The sequence below is a fragment of the Epinephelus fuscoguttatus genome, linkage group LG23, assembly GCF_011397635.1.
Source record: "Epinephelus fuscoguttatus linkage group LG23, E.fuscoguttatus.final_Chr_v1".
Classification (NCBI taxonomy): domain Eukaryota; kingdom Metazoa; phylum Chordata; class Actinopteri; order Perciformes; family Serranidae; genus Epinephelus; species Epinephelus fuscoguttatus.
In genome coordinates this window covers 27,809,650-27,823,870 of record NC_064774.1, presented here as the reverse complement: position 1 = coordinate 27,823,870, position 14,221 = coordinate 27,809,650, and the positions used below count along the sequence as shown (strand labels likewise).

The 14,221-nt window shown below is 40.8% G+C and overlaps 2 protein-coding genes across 2 annotated transcripts; one reads left to right on the top strand and one right to left on the bottom strand.

Annotated features, from left to right (window-relative positions):
- Positions 1 to 2,166: 2,166 nt before the first annotated feature.
- LOC125883721 (uncharacterized) lies at positions 2,167 to 4,536 on the top strand. Its single transcript, XM_049568205.1, has 3 exons — positions 2,167 to 2,234; positions 2,333 to 2,698; positions 4,002 to 4,536. Exons 1-3 carry the CDS (start codon positions 2,192 to 2,194, stop codon positions 4,442 to 4,444), a joined length of 852 nt encoding a protein of 283 aa, XP_049424162.1. The 5' UTR covers positions 2,167 to 2,191; the 3' UTR covers positions 4,445 to 4,536.
- A 5,369-nt stretch (positions 4,537 to 9,905) lies between these two features.
- Positions 9,906 to 12,956, bottom strand: LOC125883349 (immunoglobulin kappa light chain-like). The gene is made up of 5 exons (XM_049567545.1): positions 12,896 to 12,956; positions 12,074 to 12,769; positions 10,352 to 10,474; positions 10,232 to 10,254; positions 9,906 to 10,129 (listed from the first exon to the last, which is right to left on the bottom strand). Exons 1-5 carry the CDS (start codon positions 12,948 to 12,950, stop codon positions 10,010 to 10,012), a joined length of 1,017 nt encoding a protein of 338 aa, XP_049423502.1. The 5' UTR covers positions 12,951 to 12,956; the 3' UTR covers positions 9,906 to 10,009.
- Positions 12,957 to 14,221: the final 1,265 nt, after the last annotated feature.

The following is a 14,221-nucleotide window of genomic DNA, read 5'->3' as shown; positions in this document are numbered from 1 at the left end:
TAACAATAAAATGATTAGCGTAAATAAAATACATAACAGTGAAATAACATTAAAATACAGTAATACAGAAAAAAAAAAAACTAAAAGAGTCACAACAATAATAAAACAGAATCAGTTTAAGAAGGCCAGACGATAAAAGTTAGTTTTAAGCAGTGATTTAAAAGAGGACACTGAGTTTGCCTGCCTGAGATCTCCAGGCAGGGCGTTCCACAGCCGAGGGGCCCAGGTAGCAAAGGCCCGGTCCCCTTTAGTGACCAGCCGAGTTTTGGGTACCTGTAAGAGGGCCCTGCTGGAAGATCTCAGGCTCCAGGTTCATAAGAGTTTAGCATGTCACCGATGTAGGCAGGAGCCTACATCAGGACCATGTAAGGCTTTAAAAACGAGCAGTAAAATCTTAAAATCAATTCTCAAACTCACAGGTAACCAGTGAAGAGCAGCAAGGATTGGCGTAATGTGGTCACTTCTCTTGGTACCTGTTAAAAACCTGGCAGCAGCATTCTGAATCAACTGCATTCTTTGAATATTTCGTTTACTAATGCCAGAGTAGAGTGCATTACAATAATCTAGCCTGGATGTGATGAAGGCTTGAATAACCTTTAATGGTCATTCAAAATAAATAATAAACAAAAACAATCGTTGTAATGGGAGCAAATTTAATACTATATAATAACGAAAACTCTGTGTGTGTGTGTGTGTGTGTGTGTCTGTCTGTCTGTCTGTCTGTGTCTGTTCCATGTTTTTCTCCTCACTGACTTGGTCAAGCCATGTGAAATTTGGCACAGTGGTAGAGGGTCATGGGAGGATGCGAATGAAGCAATATTACATCAATTGGCCAAAGGGGGGCGCTATAGCAACCGATTGAAATTGCAAACTTTGAATGGGCATATCTCATGCCCCGTATGTCATATTGGCATGAAACTTTACACAGAGATGCCTCTCCTCATGAGGAACAAATTTGCCTCAAGAACCCACAACTTCCGGTTAAAGATTTTCCGCCATTTTGAATTTATTGAAAAACACTTCAAATCGATCTCTTTCTGGGAAGTTTGACCGATCTGCATGAAACTGGGTGAACATAATCTAGGGATCAATATCTAAAGTTCCCTCTTGGCAAAAGTTGGAAACTTACTAACACTGAGCTTCTATAAGGCAATGAATATTGCAGAGGGCGTGGCTCATCACATAAAGGTGTATAACATCTCAAGGGTTTCACCCATCACCACGCAGCTTTGTAGGCATATGACCACACATAATCTGAGGGGACCCCTCCATTATTGACCCCATCAAACAAAATAGGGGCGCTAGAGAGCTAATTTCTTATCTAGGCCGAACCACCATATCGATTTTTACTAAACTTGGTAGATATGTAGAACAGGATGCCTCAAGGTGACTGGAGAAATTTAACTCTAATTGGCAACTGGGTGGCGCTATGACAACAGAAAAATGCTTTAAAATGGCTAAAATGTGACCGATCGCTGTGGCTTCCCCTGTGGCTGAATGTTGTTGTTTTTTCTTCTTCTCATTTTTGGTATGATGATGAATTTTTGGTATGGTATGGTATACTGCTGCAACAAGGGCTAGCCGCACCTTTCCCATGTGAACTACCAGTGTGGCCCACTTTTAAGTCAATACAACATATAAACACTTTAACTATCTGCCTTTCAGCGTGCTATCTCAACTACTAATGTACAGTTTTAGCCCACTAACTATCCCACTAATGGCAATGGTACTACTGTACTTTCAATACAGCAATCGTACTATCAAATTCACAAAAACTCTGTCTGAATACATTGCTTTTCTTAATGGGTTCAGCTGACTATTTAATCTGCAATTTCCTATGACCTGTATCCCAAACACACACCATGTGAAATTGTACATGGGCAACTGTGCACTCAGTGGGTATGGACTAGTGTTTTGTGAAGCTTCAAAGCCACTCTTACTGTACAAAAAAAACAAAAAACAAAACAAATAACATGATTCTCATACAGGAGAGAAAAAAAACACATAAAGACTACCGTTTTTTTAATTTGGCTGGCTCACAATAAAATACCAAGTGGCTTTGGGAGGGGGGGGTGAGGGTGAGACGGATGTTTGAGGTGTGACGCAGTTTGACCCTCTTAAGAACCAATCAAATGTAACCCCATTTCTAAGATGCTGTCTGTGCTTTTGCTCAAAACATTCAGCTCTTGAGATGTCTGAGACGATGCACCTGTATATGATCCTCTGCGGAGTATGTAAGTCTCTCGATATAAATTATATTTAGATTCTAATGAAGGCTGAAAATTAAATATTTAGTTGATTTTTCTAAAACATGATCTCTCTTTGGCCGTAGTTTATCTGTCGGCAGTAATCCAGTCGGCTGCAGTCACACAGGACACTGGGGTTATAACCACCAGTGTTGGGGACAATGTGACTTTACATTGCTTCTACGACAGCCAAGTGGCGATGCACTTCTCCTGGTACCGACAAACCCTAGGAGGTGGACCTGAGCTCCTGTCTACTGTCTACAAGTATGACAAACCATCCAAAGTGTTCCCCTGGATGGAGAAGAACCCTCGTTTCTCCGTGGAAAGGGAGGAAGGGTTGAATCATTTACACATCACCGACGTCCACTTCTCAGATTCTGCAACGTACTTCTGTGGAAGCTCACACTCCAACATAATGGAATTTGGAGAGGGGGTCTTTCTAAGTGTCAAAGGTAGTGTATTTTTATTTTTCATTGGCTTTGACATAAAATGAAATGCAGAAGATGCTGGAGATTTGCTTTCCAAATAATCCTATTCAAAGTTTATTTGATCACCTGAAGTATAAGTGAAATCGCAGAAAAAGAATGATCATATATTGTTATGTCAATGCTCATTTCAGTTTAAATAAGAGAGTTTTGAAATAATAAGTTAATAGAACTAAAGCAGACAATGTAGAAGATTAGATTACGTCACGTGTTTAGAATAGCATCAAAAATAGGCTGTTAAAAAGAAAAAGAGATTTTTTTCCAAATGAATAAGAAGAATTCAAGAATAATAATTTAAAATTAGATAAAATAAATGTAAATGAATGTAAATGAAAATGTAAATGTACTAAATAAAAGAGAGCATAGAATCTAAGTATAAGAGCGTAACTCTGTTCTCGTCCCCTACCCTTCCTTCACATTTAAAATATAATGTTCATCAGTTTTTTATATGATTTCAAAGGAAATGACTGATTTTAAAAAAAGAGGCTAATACTCATATTAAATGCTAAAGAGAAAAATAGAACAATTAAGGGCCCTAGATGATGAAGGAAGATAAGGTCAACACTGAAAAAAAAATTCAAGTCATAATTTTGAAAAAAAAAAAGTTGTAATGTTACGAGAATAAAGATGTAATTTAATGAGCATAAAGTCATACAATTTCAAGAAAAAAGCCAATATATTAAGTACATTTGTAAGTCTATAATAATATTAGGAGAATACAGTTGTAATTTTGAGAAAAAACTGTAATATTGCCGATATGAAGTCATAATGTAATGAGAATAAAGTCATACTATTTTCAGGAATAAAGTTGTAATATCAGGGGAAAAAAATCCAAATTAAATCTGATTTAAGACTTAGAAAAAGTTGTAATATTATAAATATAAAGTTGAGAAAAAGGTTGCAATACAAAGTGATAAAACTTGCAAATTAATGCCAAAAAATCAGGTGACATGGTATCAGTTGTGACAAAGTTTGTTGTGGCAAGTTTTTTTTCTCAGAAATTTACAAGTTTAATAATGTGATATACAATTATTGTTTCTCGTAAAATTACAACTTTTCCTCATAATATTATGACTTTCTTCTTGAAATAATATGACTTATTCTCATTAAATTACAGCATTATTTCTGTAATGTTCTGCCTTTTTTTCAAACTTAAAAATCAAAATCAGATTTTATTTATTTTTCAGTGTGGCCCTAATCCTTGTCTGTATTAATTAAACTTTATGTCTCCAAGAATCAAATAAAGACAACCCTTTTTTGTGAATTGTAGGAGCCAAACTCAAGGAAATAGTCCAGGGGCCAGCACTGGAGGCCATCGAGCCAGGAGGCTCGGTGACTCTGAACTGTACCGTCCACACTGGGACCTGTGATGGAGAACACAGTGTTTACTGGTTCAGACATGGCCATCGCCAAGGAATCCTTTACACACACGGGGACCAGTGCAAACCTGCCTCCACTCCAGAGTCTCCTTCGTGTGTCTACCAGTTGCAGAAAGTGAACCTGAGCTCCTCTGATGCTGGAACCTACATCTGCGCTGTGGCCTCCTGCGGGGAGGTGCTGTTTGGTAATGGAAGCAAGCTGCTCGTCAAAGGTGAGACTGAAGACCAAATGGCATCGATGACAATCTTAGTCTGGCTCTCCATCATCAGAACTGGGATTCTCTTCTTCCTTGTGACGATTTGTTTCTGGCTTTACATCAGTAAGAGGAGGTGAAATCTTTATTCATGCAGAGTTTGGCTCAGATGTTCACTTAGCTCAGAATCACTGTTACAGTTAATGTTTATATTACGACAAAAAGTGTTGAATAAAAATCACATAATTTTGTTGTTTGGCTGTATTATACTTTTCTTAATAAAAGCAACTCTGACAAAATCATTGTAGGTGGTGGTATGATTAACAGTACACAATACATTTGTAACCCACAAGTAAAATCAAGTAGCATCAGAGTGGTGAGAAGGCATTGAATAGCTATTTTGACTAATCAGCATGTAAACTCTGTTCAGGTTTATCTAACCACTGCGGTAGCTGCATAATCTCTGTGATGTATAGCTCACAAGCTGTGTGTGGTTTAACACAGAGAAACACACTGTGTTGTGGAACATCAATGAACTGCTGCTGCTAAACATGTACTGTAGTTTGATCACAAAAATAGGTTCCTGTGATCCACTGAAAGTTTAAGTGGGGGAGTTAAATGAGGACATCCTGCTTGAAACCACCTTCGTATGAACACAATATACAAATGAGAGCACATTAATGTGTAGAAAGTTCTCTTCCCTTACTGCCGACCACAAGACTGCTGTAAGAAGACAGAGAGACTGAAGGGTGTGGCCAGTGTTCTGTGATGAAGCTGAAATATCATGGAACATTACTACACAAACAATATACAGGATAACATTCTCACTCATGATTCATACACACATTTCATACGTCACTCTTCATATGTCATCTACAAACACACCCTCCCAATTTGGCGTTTGTTTAAGCTGCAAAATCCTCCCTGCTCTCTTTGCATTGTCTGTGCCGCTGCTGCCCTGCATCAGTAGTAAATATACAGTAACCCAGATTATGTCAACACAGTGTCTATTTGATTTCAAATGTTCCGGAAAAACTGAAAGCCACCAAGTTTGCTTTCTGTACCTATATACTGACTTTTAGGTACCGGTATTATTGGCAAACTACCATGATCTATAGCAACAGGCTCTGTATGTTGGCATTTATTCCACATAAACCACATGTTTGGTCATACAAAAGTAGGCTTGTCTTGATCTTGTTTATTGTTTATATCTAAAATTTGTAACTTAAAGAAAAATAATGTCAACTTGAGAAGGACATCAACTCAACACAGTCTCACTCCCAAGTCATCGAAATCCGACGATTGGGCTGCGACTTCTGGTGTCAGACACCACCGAAAGATGTTGGCATGATATGCGGCCGGTCGACTTTATAGTTTTACTGTACCCAGTGGTGTCAGGGTAAAACTTGGCGGGACAAGAACAAAAGTTAAGGCGATGACTGTCCCCAGTAGGTCGGGCAGTAGGGGTGGTGCATGGGTCCAACAGCCACCAACTTTCACAGAGAAGGGCGGTGTTTGTGTAAAGCCAAACCCTGTTCTTCGTTTTTGTTGCCTAAATCTAACTACGTGTGTTTGTTGGCAAAACGCAATACATTTCATTTAAAAGGCGCCTTTCAAAACACCCAAGGTCACTGTACAGAGCATAAAATATGCAAAGGGTACAGTCAATGGCAAAGTGCACAGGCCAGTCTGAACAGGTGGCTTTTGAGACGGGATTTGAAGGACGTTATGCTGTCGGACTGTTGAATGTGTGGAGGTAGGGAGTTCCAGAGCCTGGGGGCAGTGCAGCTGAAAGCCCTGGCACCCATGGTGCAAAGGCGAGAGGTGGGGATGGTCAGGAGATAGGGTAGGGGTTAGGTTGCAGAGGGATTTGAAGGTGAGCAGAAGGGTTTTGTAATCAATCCGGTACTGAACAGGGAGCCAGTGTAGTTTTGATTTTGAAAGAGACTGTATGTAAATGGTACATTTCCTGTGAAAACTTATTTTGGAAAAATACAATTCATGCAACAGGCTGAACTTCATACAGCATCCCAGAACGTCCACAACCAATGACCCAGGGTAATTTGCGCATAGTATCTGGACGTGGAAAGTCCATGACCAAACGTTAATATGTGACGAAGTCGGAGTGAGAAACATTCGGACTTGATTTTAAAGGTATAAAACTGAAATTGTAAACAAAAAGAAACAAACAAAGGCCATAAAATAGTGCACAATAAAATGCACTTGGCCATCATCATTATACTTGAGAGGTCTGTCTCTGATAGAGGTCTTCACAGATCTGAAGGGATGAGAGGACAATTAACACCAGCAGCATGATGTGATATTCTATTACAAGCTGCCATAGAAGTGAAAGAGAAGCAAATGTTTTAAGAAAGAATATATGATCACAGAAACTAATACGTTGTTCTGCTTAAAACTAAATAAATAAATATCTTGTGGGAAACGTGCAGCAGTGGCATGGATGTCTTGACTTAAAGCAGTAGCAGCAGCAGCTTCAATCATCTTCCAGTGTCAGCACAAGGTGCATTCAGGCACAGTATTGAGTGTCGGGCACCTGCGTTTTGGCTGTGCTCAGAGCCATATACACAATGAAAAAGGAAGAAAAAAGAGACTCAAAGTTTGAAATTATTCTTCATGTGGCAGTTGTGAGTAAAGCACATGTAAAATGTGACCCATCACTTGGCGTGTTTGGACAACTGTGGTAGAAAGGGGGATAGAAAAAGTGGAGAATAGCCCTTTTCAACCTTGGCAGGAAAAGAGAGTGGGGAAAGTGATAAATGAGACACACCTGTGAGGTGGGGGAAGCGGAAACACCTACCACAGGAAGAAGCATGGAGGAGAACAGAAGAAGAGTGACTAAAGAAAGAGATCATTCAAAGTTTAATCCAGTTTCTGGTAATTTTTACTAAAAAAAATAAAATAAAAATAACAACATTATGTATGTAAAAGTAAACTAAGTGGCAGTTGTTCCAAGAGCCAGCTGGATTTCCTGAACTTCTCTGGGCATCATTGTGCTGCTGGAAGCGTACTGATCCCTGGATAATTGCATGACACATGTTCAGCTACCTCTGTGGCCTGCATGGATGTGGCTGTGGACGTCCCTGGCATTGTTGGACCTCCCCAAGTTGAGATAAGTCTCTTTCCTTTCTTTCCGTCCTTTCCTCTTCCTATTTTTTCACTCCACCTTACCTTTTTCATTGGACAGTAAAGCCACCCAAACATATACACCGTGAACACATTAACACAATCACAGCTCACACACCATCTCCTGCTTGAACATTGATCTTGTGGTCCAGGTGGGGTGGCACCCACTGTAGTGGGAACTATCTCTGAGGCCCGTTTGAATATTTTGCCAGGTGTTTATATGTCTTTCTGTCTGTGGACAGATTTTGTCAACAAGAAACACAAAACTTTACAGGTGTGTAGCTGAGATCAAAATGAAGGCCAGGTTTGTAGATGGTGTGGTCTGAGCAAGGACACTGGAGGAAGAGAAAGGGCCATAACCCCCCAACTTAAAACCCCTGACCCACACTCATTTTAAGTTGCAGATTGTTGTATTGCAGCTGGGATGATCCCACTGCAAGACGGTTTACAGGTTACATTATTATTTATAAAGTGACAGTTTTAGGAATACATTTATTCTTCTGTCCTGTCTTCTGGGAACCTACGCTAGAGCTTAGATCGGGCCCAAAAAATCCAGCCCGACCCCACCCGAGCCCGGCCCGGCCTGTCCCTTTAACTGTAATAATGAGCCGGAGCCTGGTTTAAACCCGACATTTTTTTTAAGGATACAAACGTGGACATTGAAGACTGACTCTCGTCTTTCTTCCCAAGCCAAGTCTTCATCATGTGCCTTTTAAGTGTCGAGGTCCCCATCTTAGCATTGTGCTGCACTTGGTACACTAGACGAAGCTGACACACACGTCGTCATCGTCGACAACTCACCGTCAAGGGGGGGCCGCGGCCCCACCCCCCAGGTGTGATAAGTAGTTGGTTCCACAGCCTAGGTCTATTATGAGGAACCCGACCCGTCCGAGCCCGAGGATAGTGGCGGGAAATTATGGCCCGACCAGGCCCACGGGTCGGGTCGGGTCGGGTAGAGGCTCGGGCAGAGAATCTAACCTCTAACCTACACTACAATTCAGCTAAAATGCCTCCTGTAATGTCCAACACATTCTCACTATGACCTCACCACATATTGACATTTGGTCCACGTCATTTCTACGTCAAGATATGACTTGCAAGGTACCCTGGGTGCATTTGTTGCTGACTTCTGGGACGCCTTGTCAAGATCTGCCTATTTTTTCAAAATACACTTTAGTTTTCACAGGAAATGTACAGATTGCATACAGTCTCTTTCAAAATAAACGAATAATGTCAGTACAACACCACAAATTGAAGTTATTTTTCTTCTACTTTCGGAAAAAAGAACAGGGTTTGGCTTTATAGTCACACAGGAAAAAGTCAGTGGTCATTGGACCCATCCACCACCCCTCCCGCCTGTCCTACTCGGACTTCTGCTGCCTTATGCGTTTCCCCCTGACGTCGCTGAGAGCTGTTACACAATAATGGCAACCGGCTGCATATCATGTCAACGTGAAAGAATGTCTTTTTCCGTTAGTATCTTGCGCCGAAAGTCACTGACCAAGCACCGGCTTTCAACAACTTCGGAGTGAGTCCGGGTTGTAGAGACAAGACAAATCATGTGTATCACATTCCTACACATCCCACAATGCACCTCAATAGCATCTTGTCATCACTCCTGGTTAATGTACATGTGTAAAATTGGTGTTGTTCCTATTTGAATGAATGATCAGTGCAGTAATATTGCGGCATCTTTACGTCTTCCTAAGTGACATGCTTACACAACGGCTACAAGTTATTTTCAATAGAAGCCACTGACATGAAGCTACAAACTTACACCTGACAATCATATGTTTTTGTTTTTAGCTGTGGTTCTGTCTTATTTAGCTTAGGAAGGTGATACTATGCTAGCTTTATGTGCATTACAGTGCACACAGGGGTGCAGTGGGGTGGTGAAATGTGATAGACTATTGTTGCAGTGTATATTATGGATCATGCTTGCAGCTTAAGCCTTGTTGCATATATTTGTTGTCTTTTTCCATCTTGTTGTATCATGTCAGGGGAAGAACGCACATGGTAACACTATGGAGTAGTGCTTCTCACACAACCCACCTCAGTCTGTGTGGGGAAAAGAACACAGAAGCACTGATGTAGAGACATCCTGCTTGAAACCACAAAGACAAAGACAAAGACAAAGACAAGACAGGGTCTGAGATCTCCTCTTTTTACTGTCAACTGCAAAGAGCTTCTTGTATCTCCGTGTTTGTGGCAGCATGAACAATAAACTACAAAGAATGTTCTGTGGTGACTTCGGCCTCATGCATGTGCATACTGCGCACGTGATGTCAGTGATGCAGGGCTGGTTAGAACTGTGGGAACTGTCAGAGCAGCTAAACCCACCAGCGCTGCAGAGGTGTGACTGTAGTTTTTTTTTTTTTTTTTAAATGTACCAACAAACTGTATAATGACAGCAATCAGTAAAACCCTCTAACAGAAGACAACCTTTTTAAAGTGGAGGAGTTTTTATTGCAAGGCAAGACTTTATATTTATTGAATCTGCTGAAATGACACTTACAACAATGTCTTGGGACACAGAAAGAAAGCACAGCACATGTCCAGCTCTATTGCTTTACACTGGAGTACACACATTCAGTCGCGGTGTTGTCCCTCTGTCTTCTTGATCTGTTGACGTTGTGATTCCTTAAAGCAGCGTAATGAAGGTTGTCTGCATCTTGAAATGACTGGTAATGAAATATAAAAGGTTTAATCACAATTACAAAAGATACAACACAAGAGAGACATGTACGCCTTGCAGGTTAATCACTTCTGAAAAGGATACTTACCGCTGTATTTGGAGCAGAAGTCGCTGAAAATGTTACACAAATGAAAGTCATGTTACTCAAGTGCAACAGCCTATACACTCAAGTCAATACCTGCTATCAGCTTTAAGGACTAACAGTTACCTGTACATTGGCAGTTTCTGTGCTTCATCTTGTACACTAACAGAGCCAGTATAACAACCAGGATGGTGGTGAATGTCAAAGCTGCACTCAAGAAATACACCAAGACAGGAGAGTCCAACTCATCTGTAGAGAGACGAACATCAGAAGACATTTTAGATGTTTCTCTTCTTTTCTCAGTATAGATTAAAGCAGTGGTTCCCAACCGGTCCAGCCACGGCATCTAGAGTTCTCCTTAATCATTCGTTCAAGGTCACTGTTAAGTTTATGCAGCATCAAACTTGCGTTTGGCCATGTCATCGAGCTAGTTTGCCATCTCTATTCAGTTGCTGTCTGTTAGTTACTCACTCTACAGCAGGAAACAACATTTCAGAATAAAAACTCTGTCCCCAAAATTCAGTGTAGTTCAAAATATAGTGTGTTTTTTTTACAAACTTGACAAATTTGCAAGTCAATCATGGTCCTTCGGGATGGATCCATGACCCACCAGTTGGTAACCACTGGATTAAAGGATAGGTTTGGATTTTGAGTGTATATTGAAACGATACTGATATATTTGTACACTTAAAAGGTTATCAGTCGCCAGTACCATCAGTACCAAGTGTGCACACAAAGAGGCAAAAATACTTAATAAGCAAGGCAAAGAATGTTAGCCCCAGGATGACCTTGTAGATGAATATGTAGCATAGAAAAGAGAAAAAGAGAAATAAACAATTTATTTTCAGTCTGGAGGTGTACGAGTTTTCGTCTCGTATCACTTGCCAAATTACGGCAACTGGTAAGTAGTAAGCCAAACAAGTACTAGCTGTGCTAACACATCTAATAACTAACTGGGGAAGGCAGCTAACACTAACTTTATTGCTATGTTGGTTCATGGTAAAGTACAACCTATAGCTGGGAGCAAGTAAGAAATACACATTTTCAGAACTTTGTTCTGTGTCTATACAGTAGTGACGGTGAGTCATAGTGAGCAAATTTTTCGCTCAAGTTGAAACATTTCAACTACTCTATTTGCGCTGCCTGGAGTGAATTTGTGTCTGTTGCGTCTTTGCATCAACTTTGTATGTAAACTCGCCCTGTTAAAAATTCCCTTTGCGTTTGGTCTGAACACACTTTTAACAGTGTCCAGACCTCCTTTGTGCCCTGCAATTTGTTCCCTCTGTCCATAAGAAGATCTCTTCCAAAGTGATTTCAACTAGGATACCATATGCCAATTGAAAGACATATTGGTCAGCGGTTCATGGCCACTAAAGTATCTTTCCTAGCATGACTGTTGTAAATAGGGGACCAATTCCTTGTTTAACTTCCAATATCAATCTTTTTAGTACCGTTTCCATGGAATTTTTTTCTTGCTGAGCTGTGGTTAAGAGATATTCTATTGAGTAGTATACATTGCCAAGATGCAACACCAGAAATATTACTTATATCAATTGTTTGAACAAATGTTGGCATTCTGCAAACCACATATATGTAACTTTTGTACGTTATAATGTACCAGAAAGAAACACGTCTGTACATTTCAACAATGCTGTGGTTAATGTGTAGTTAGGTGTGCCCAAGAGGGATCTCTTCATGGTATAGGCAGATGTAAAGATCACAATGACCAGTAATTCCTATTGGCATGTGCGTATTGTATTTAAAAAGACAAACAATACAAATCTATCCTATAGGGAGTTATCATTACTGTTTATCAAATGAGACAACCCTTGCTAGAAAGTTACTTACCCTCAAAGTCCAGCTTGGTCCCGTCTCCAAACAATATGTGTCCACATGAGGCAACAGCACAGTAGTAGGTCCCGTTGTGTGAACGATTCAGGCTCTTCATCGGCAGGTTGTAGACACAGGTGTGTGTTTGTGTGTCAGGTTTCCTCTCACACTGATCATTCCTGCCTCCATGGCTGTAAATGAGTCCTGGATGAGACTCTTCAGAGTATTTGAACCAGTAAACACTGTGTTCTCCATCATCACAGCTCCCAGTGTGTACTGTACAGTTCAGAGTCACAGAGCCTCCTGGCTGGATGGTCTCAGACACTGACTGATGGACCAAAGCTGGGACGTTCAAACCTGAACCCTTCACACTGACAGTACTGCCGTTGCAAAATTCAAATACATATAGATTGCTCCCTACGCAGTAATAAGTAGCTGAGTCTGAAATCTGCAGATCTGAAATCTTTAAGTGATATTTCTGGTTTTTAGTATCCAATGAGAAACGTTGATTGTTGATAAACTCATCATTAAAAGTGCCATTATCATTATGCCTGTAGAATGTAGACATCAGCTTTGGTTCCTGTCCCAGAGTTTGCTTGTACCAGTAAAACATCACTGCTGCTGCATCGTCACAGACACATGACAAAGTCACACTTTCTCCAACATGAACTGATTGAACATGTAATGAGGATTGTTCGAAAGATGCCATATGAGCTGAGGAGAAAATGAAAAAATATACAGACAATTAATACTAGTCTGTATAAATGCATAAAACATGTTAGAAGCAAACATATGGTTTTAGTTTAAAGTAAACAACAGGCAATAAAAAGCACAACTTACCCATGTTCGCCACAAACAGACATGAGAAATACAAAGGAAAGTTTGGAGGTCTCATCGTGCTTCAAGTGCTCTGATGAATGAATTGCATCTCTGTACATTCTCCACTCTTCATAGAGAAGACTGGGCTTGTTGGCCAATCAGAAGGTCCTATTTTGGAAACAGTGATCACATGCTCATTGGCCCCTACCCTGGCAACTCTGGTTCTTCAGAGGTGTAATCCACAACCTGTGGGCAAAATACTAACAAGTTATAAGTGCTTAAAATGTTTTATTTCATAACTATTTGCCACAGAAGTGTAGATAGGAAACTTTAAGACTTTAAAATAACATAATCAGGAACCACAATCTTGTTCTCTAAAGTTCTGCGAGTTGATTCACAGTTAAGAACATGAATGGCTTTTTCCAAACACCAAACACAAGTCCAAACACCAAGACAGTAATCTCTGGTGTTGGAAAAGACCTTTTTTTTTAACAATAAGTAAAAGGCTTAAAAGCGCTGTATGTAACTCTGGTGAAAGATATTGGATTTTTGAGTCTAACTCCAGGTCATCAAATACTGACACCTGGTCACGCCCCTTGATGTGTGTCACCGACACCAAAGGCAACCTTTGGCGTCTCTCTGAGGGCTTTGAAGATCGCTGTTCAATTCCTGTGTGAGACCAAAGGCCAATGCTGTTTTCACAAAATATTACCTAACATACATCTGTCCCTCATGTACCGACTCACTCAAAATACATCCACCCATCCATCCATTGTCTTAACCGCTTATCCTCTTGGGGGTCACGGGAGGGCTGGAGCCTATCCCAGCTGACACTGAGCAAGGGTAAGGTACACCCTGGACAGGTCTCCAGACTATCACAGGGCTGACATACAAGCCCTTTTTAAATAGGAATTGTGCAAATTTGCAGGAAAGCCCAATCAGTCTTTTTTCAGCATTGGCAGTATAAAAACAAAATCGGGGAGTGCAGCAAAATGCAGCCTACCTACTTTTGTTCATACAGAATGCGCCTTTTTCAGGGAAATGGGGGGCGTGAGCAAGTAACAAAACGTGTAGCTCAGCGTGTGACGTAAACAGTGACATGGGCTGGTCAGTCCTTCAGTGATTCTCTCGTAAGTTGGCCCGTTCTTCACCGTTCCGATGGTAAATGGCCTCTTTGTTTGCGAGGGCAAGGAGGGCAAGGAGGGCACGCAATTCCTTGTCTCCCCAGCTGCTCATCTTTACAGTGTCTTTCAGGTTTGCGTTTCCCTCTTGCTACTAGCTGCTCAGTCCTGCTATCAGCTGTTTCCTGTTAGTCCACCGCCAGCTCCTCCCACAAGTCATCAACAG

Coding starts and splice junctions, on each gene's coding strand:
- LOC125883349 (XM_049567545.1), bottom strand. CDS start 12,950: ATGAGACCTCCAAACTTTCCTTTGTATTTCTCATGTCTGTTTGTGGCG. Junction 10,475..12,073: donor GACCAAGCTGGACTTTGAGG/GTAAGTAACTTT, acceptor GTCTCTCTACAG/ATGAGTTGGACTCTCCTGTC. Junction 10,130..10,231: donor CTTCTGCTCCAAATACAGCG/GTAAGTATCCTT, acceptor TTTCATTACCAG/TCATTTCAAGATGCAGACAA.
- LOC125883721 (XM_049568205.1), top strand. CDS start 2,192: ATGTCTGAGACGATGCACCTGTATATGATCCTCTGCGGAGTAT. Junction 2,235..2,332: donor TATGATCCTCTGCGGAGTAT/GTAAGTCTCTCG, acceptor CTTTGGCCGTAG/TTTATCTGTCGGCAGTAATC. Junction 2,699..4,001: donor GGTCTTTCTAAGTGTCAAAG/GTAGTGTATTTT, acceptor TGTGAATTGTAG/GAGCCAAACTCAAGGAAATA.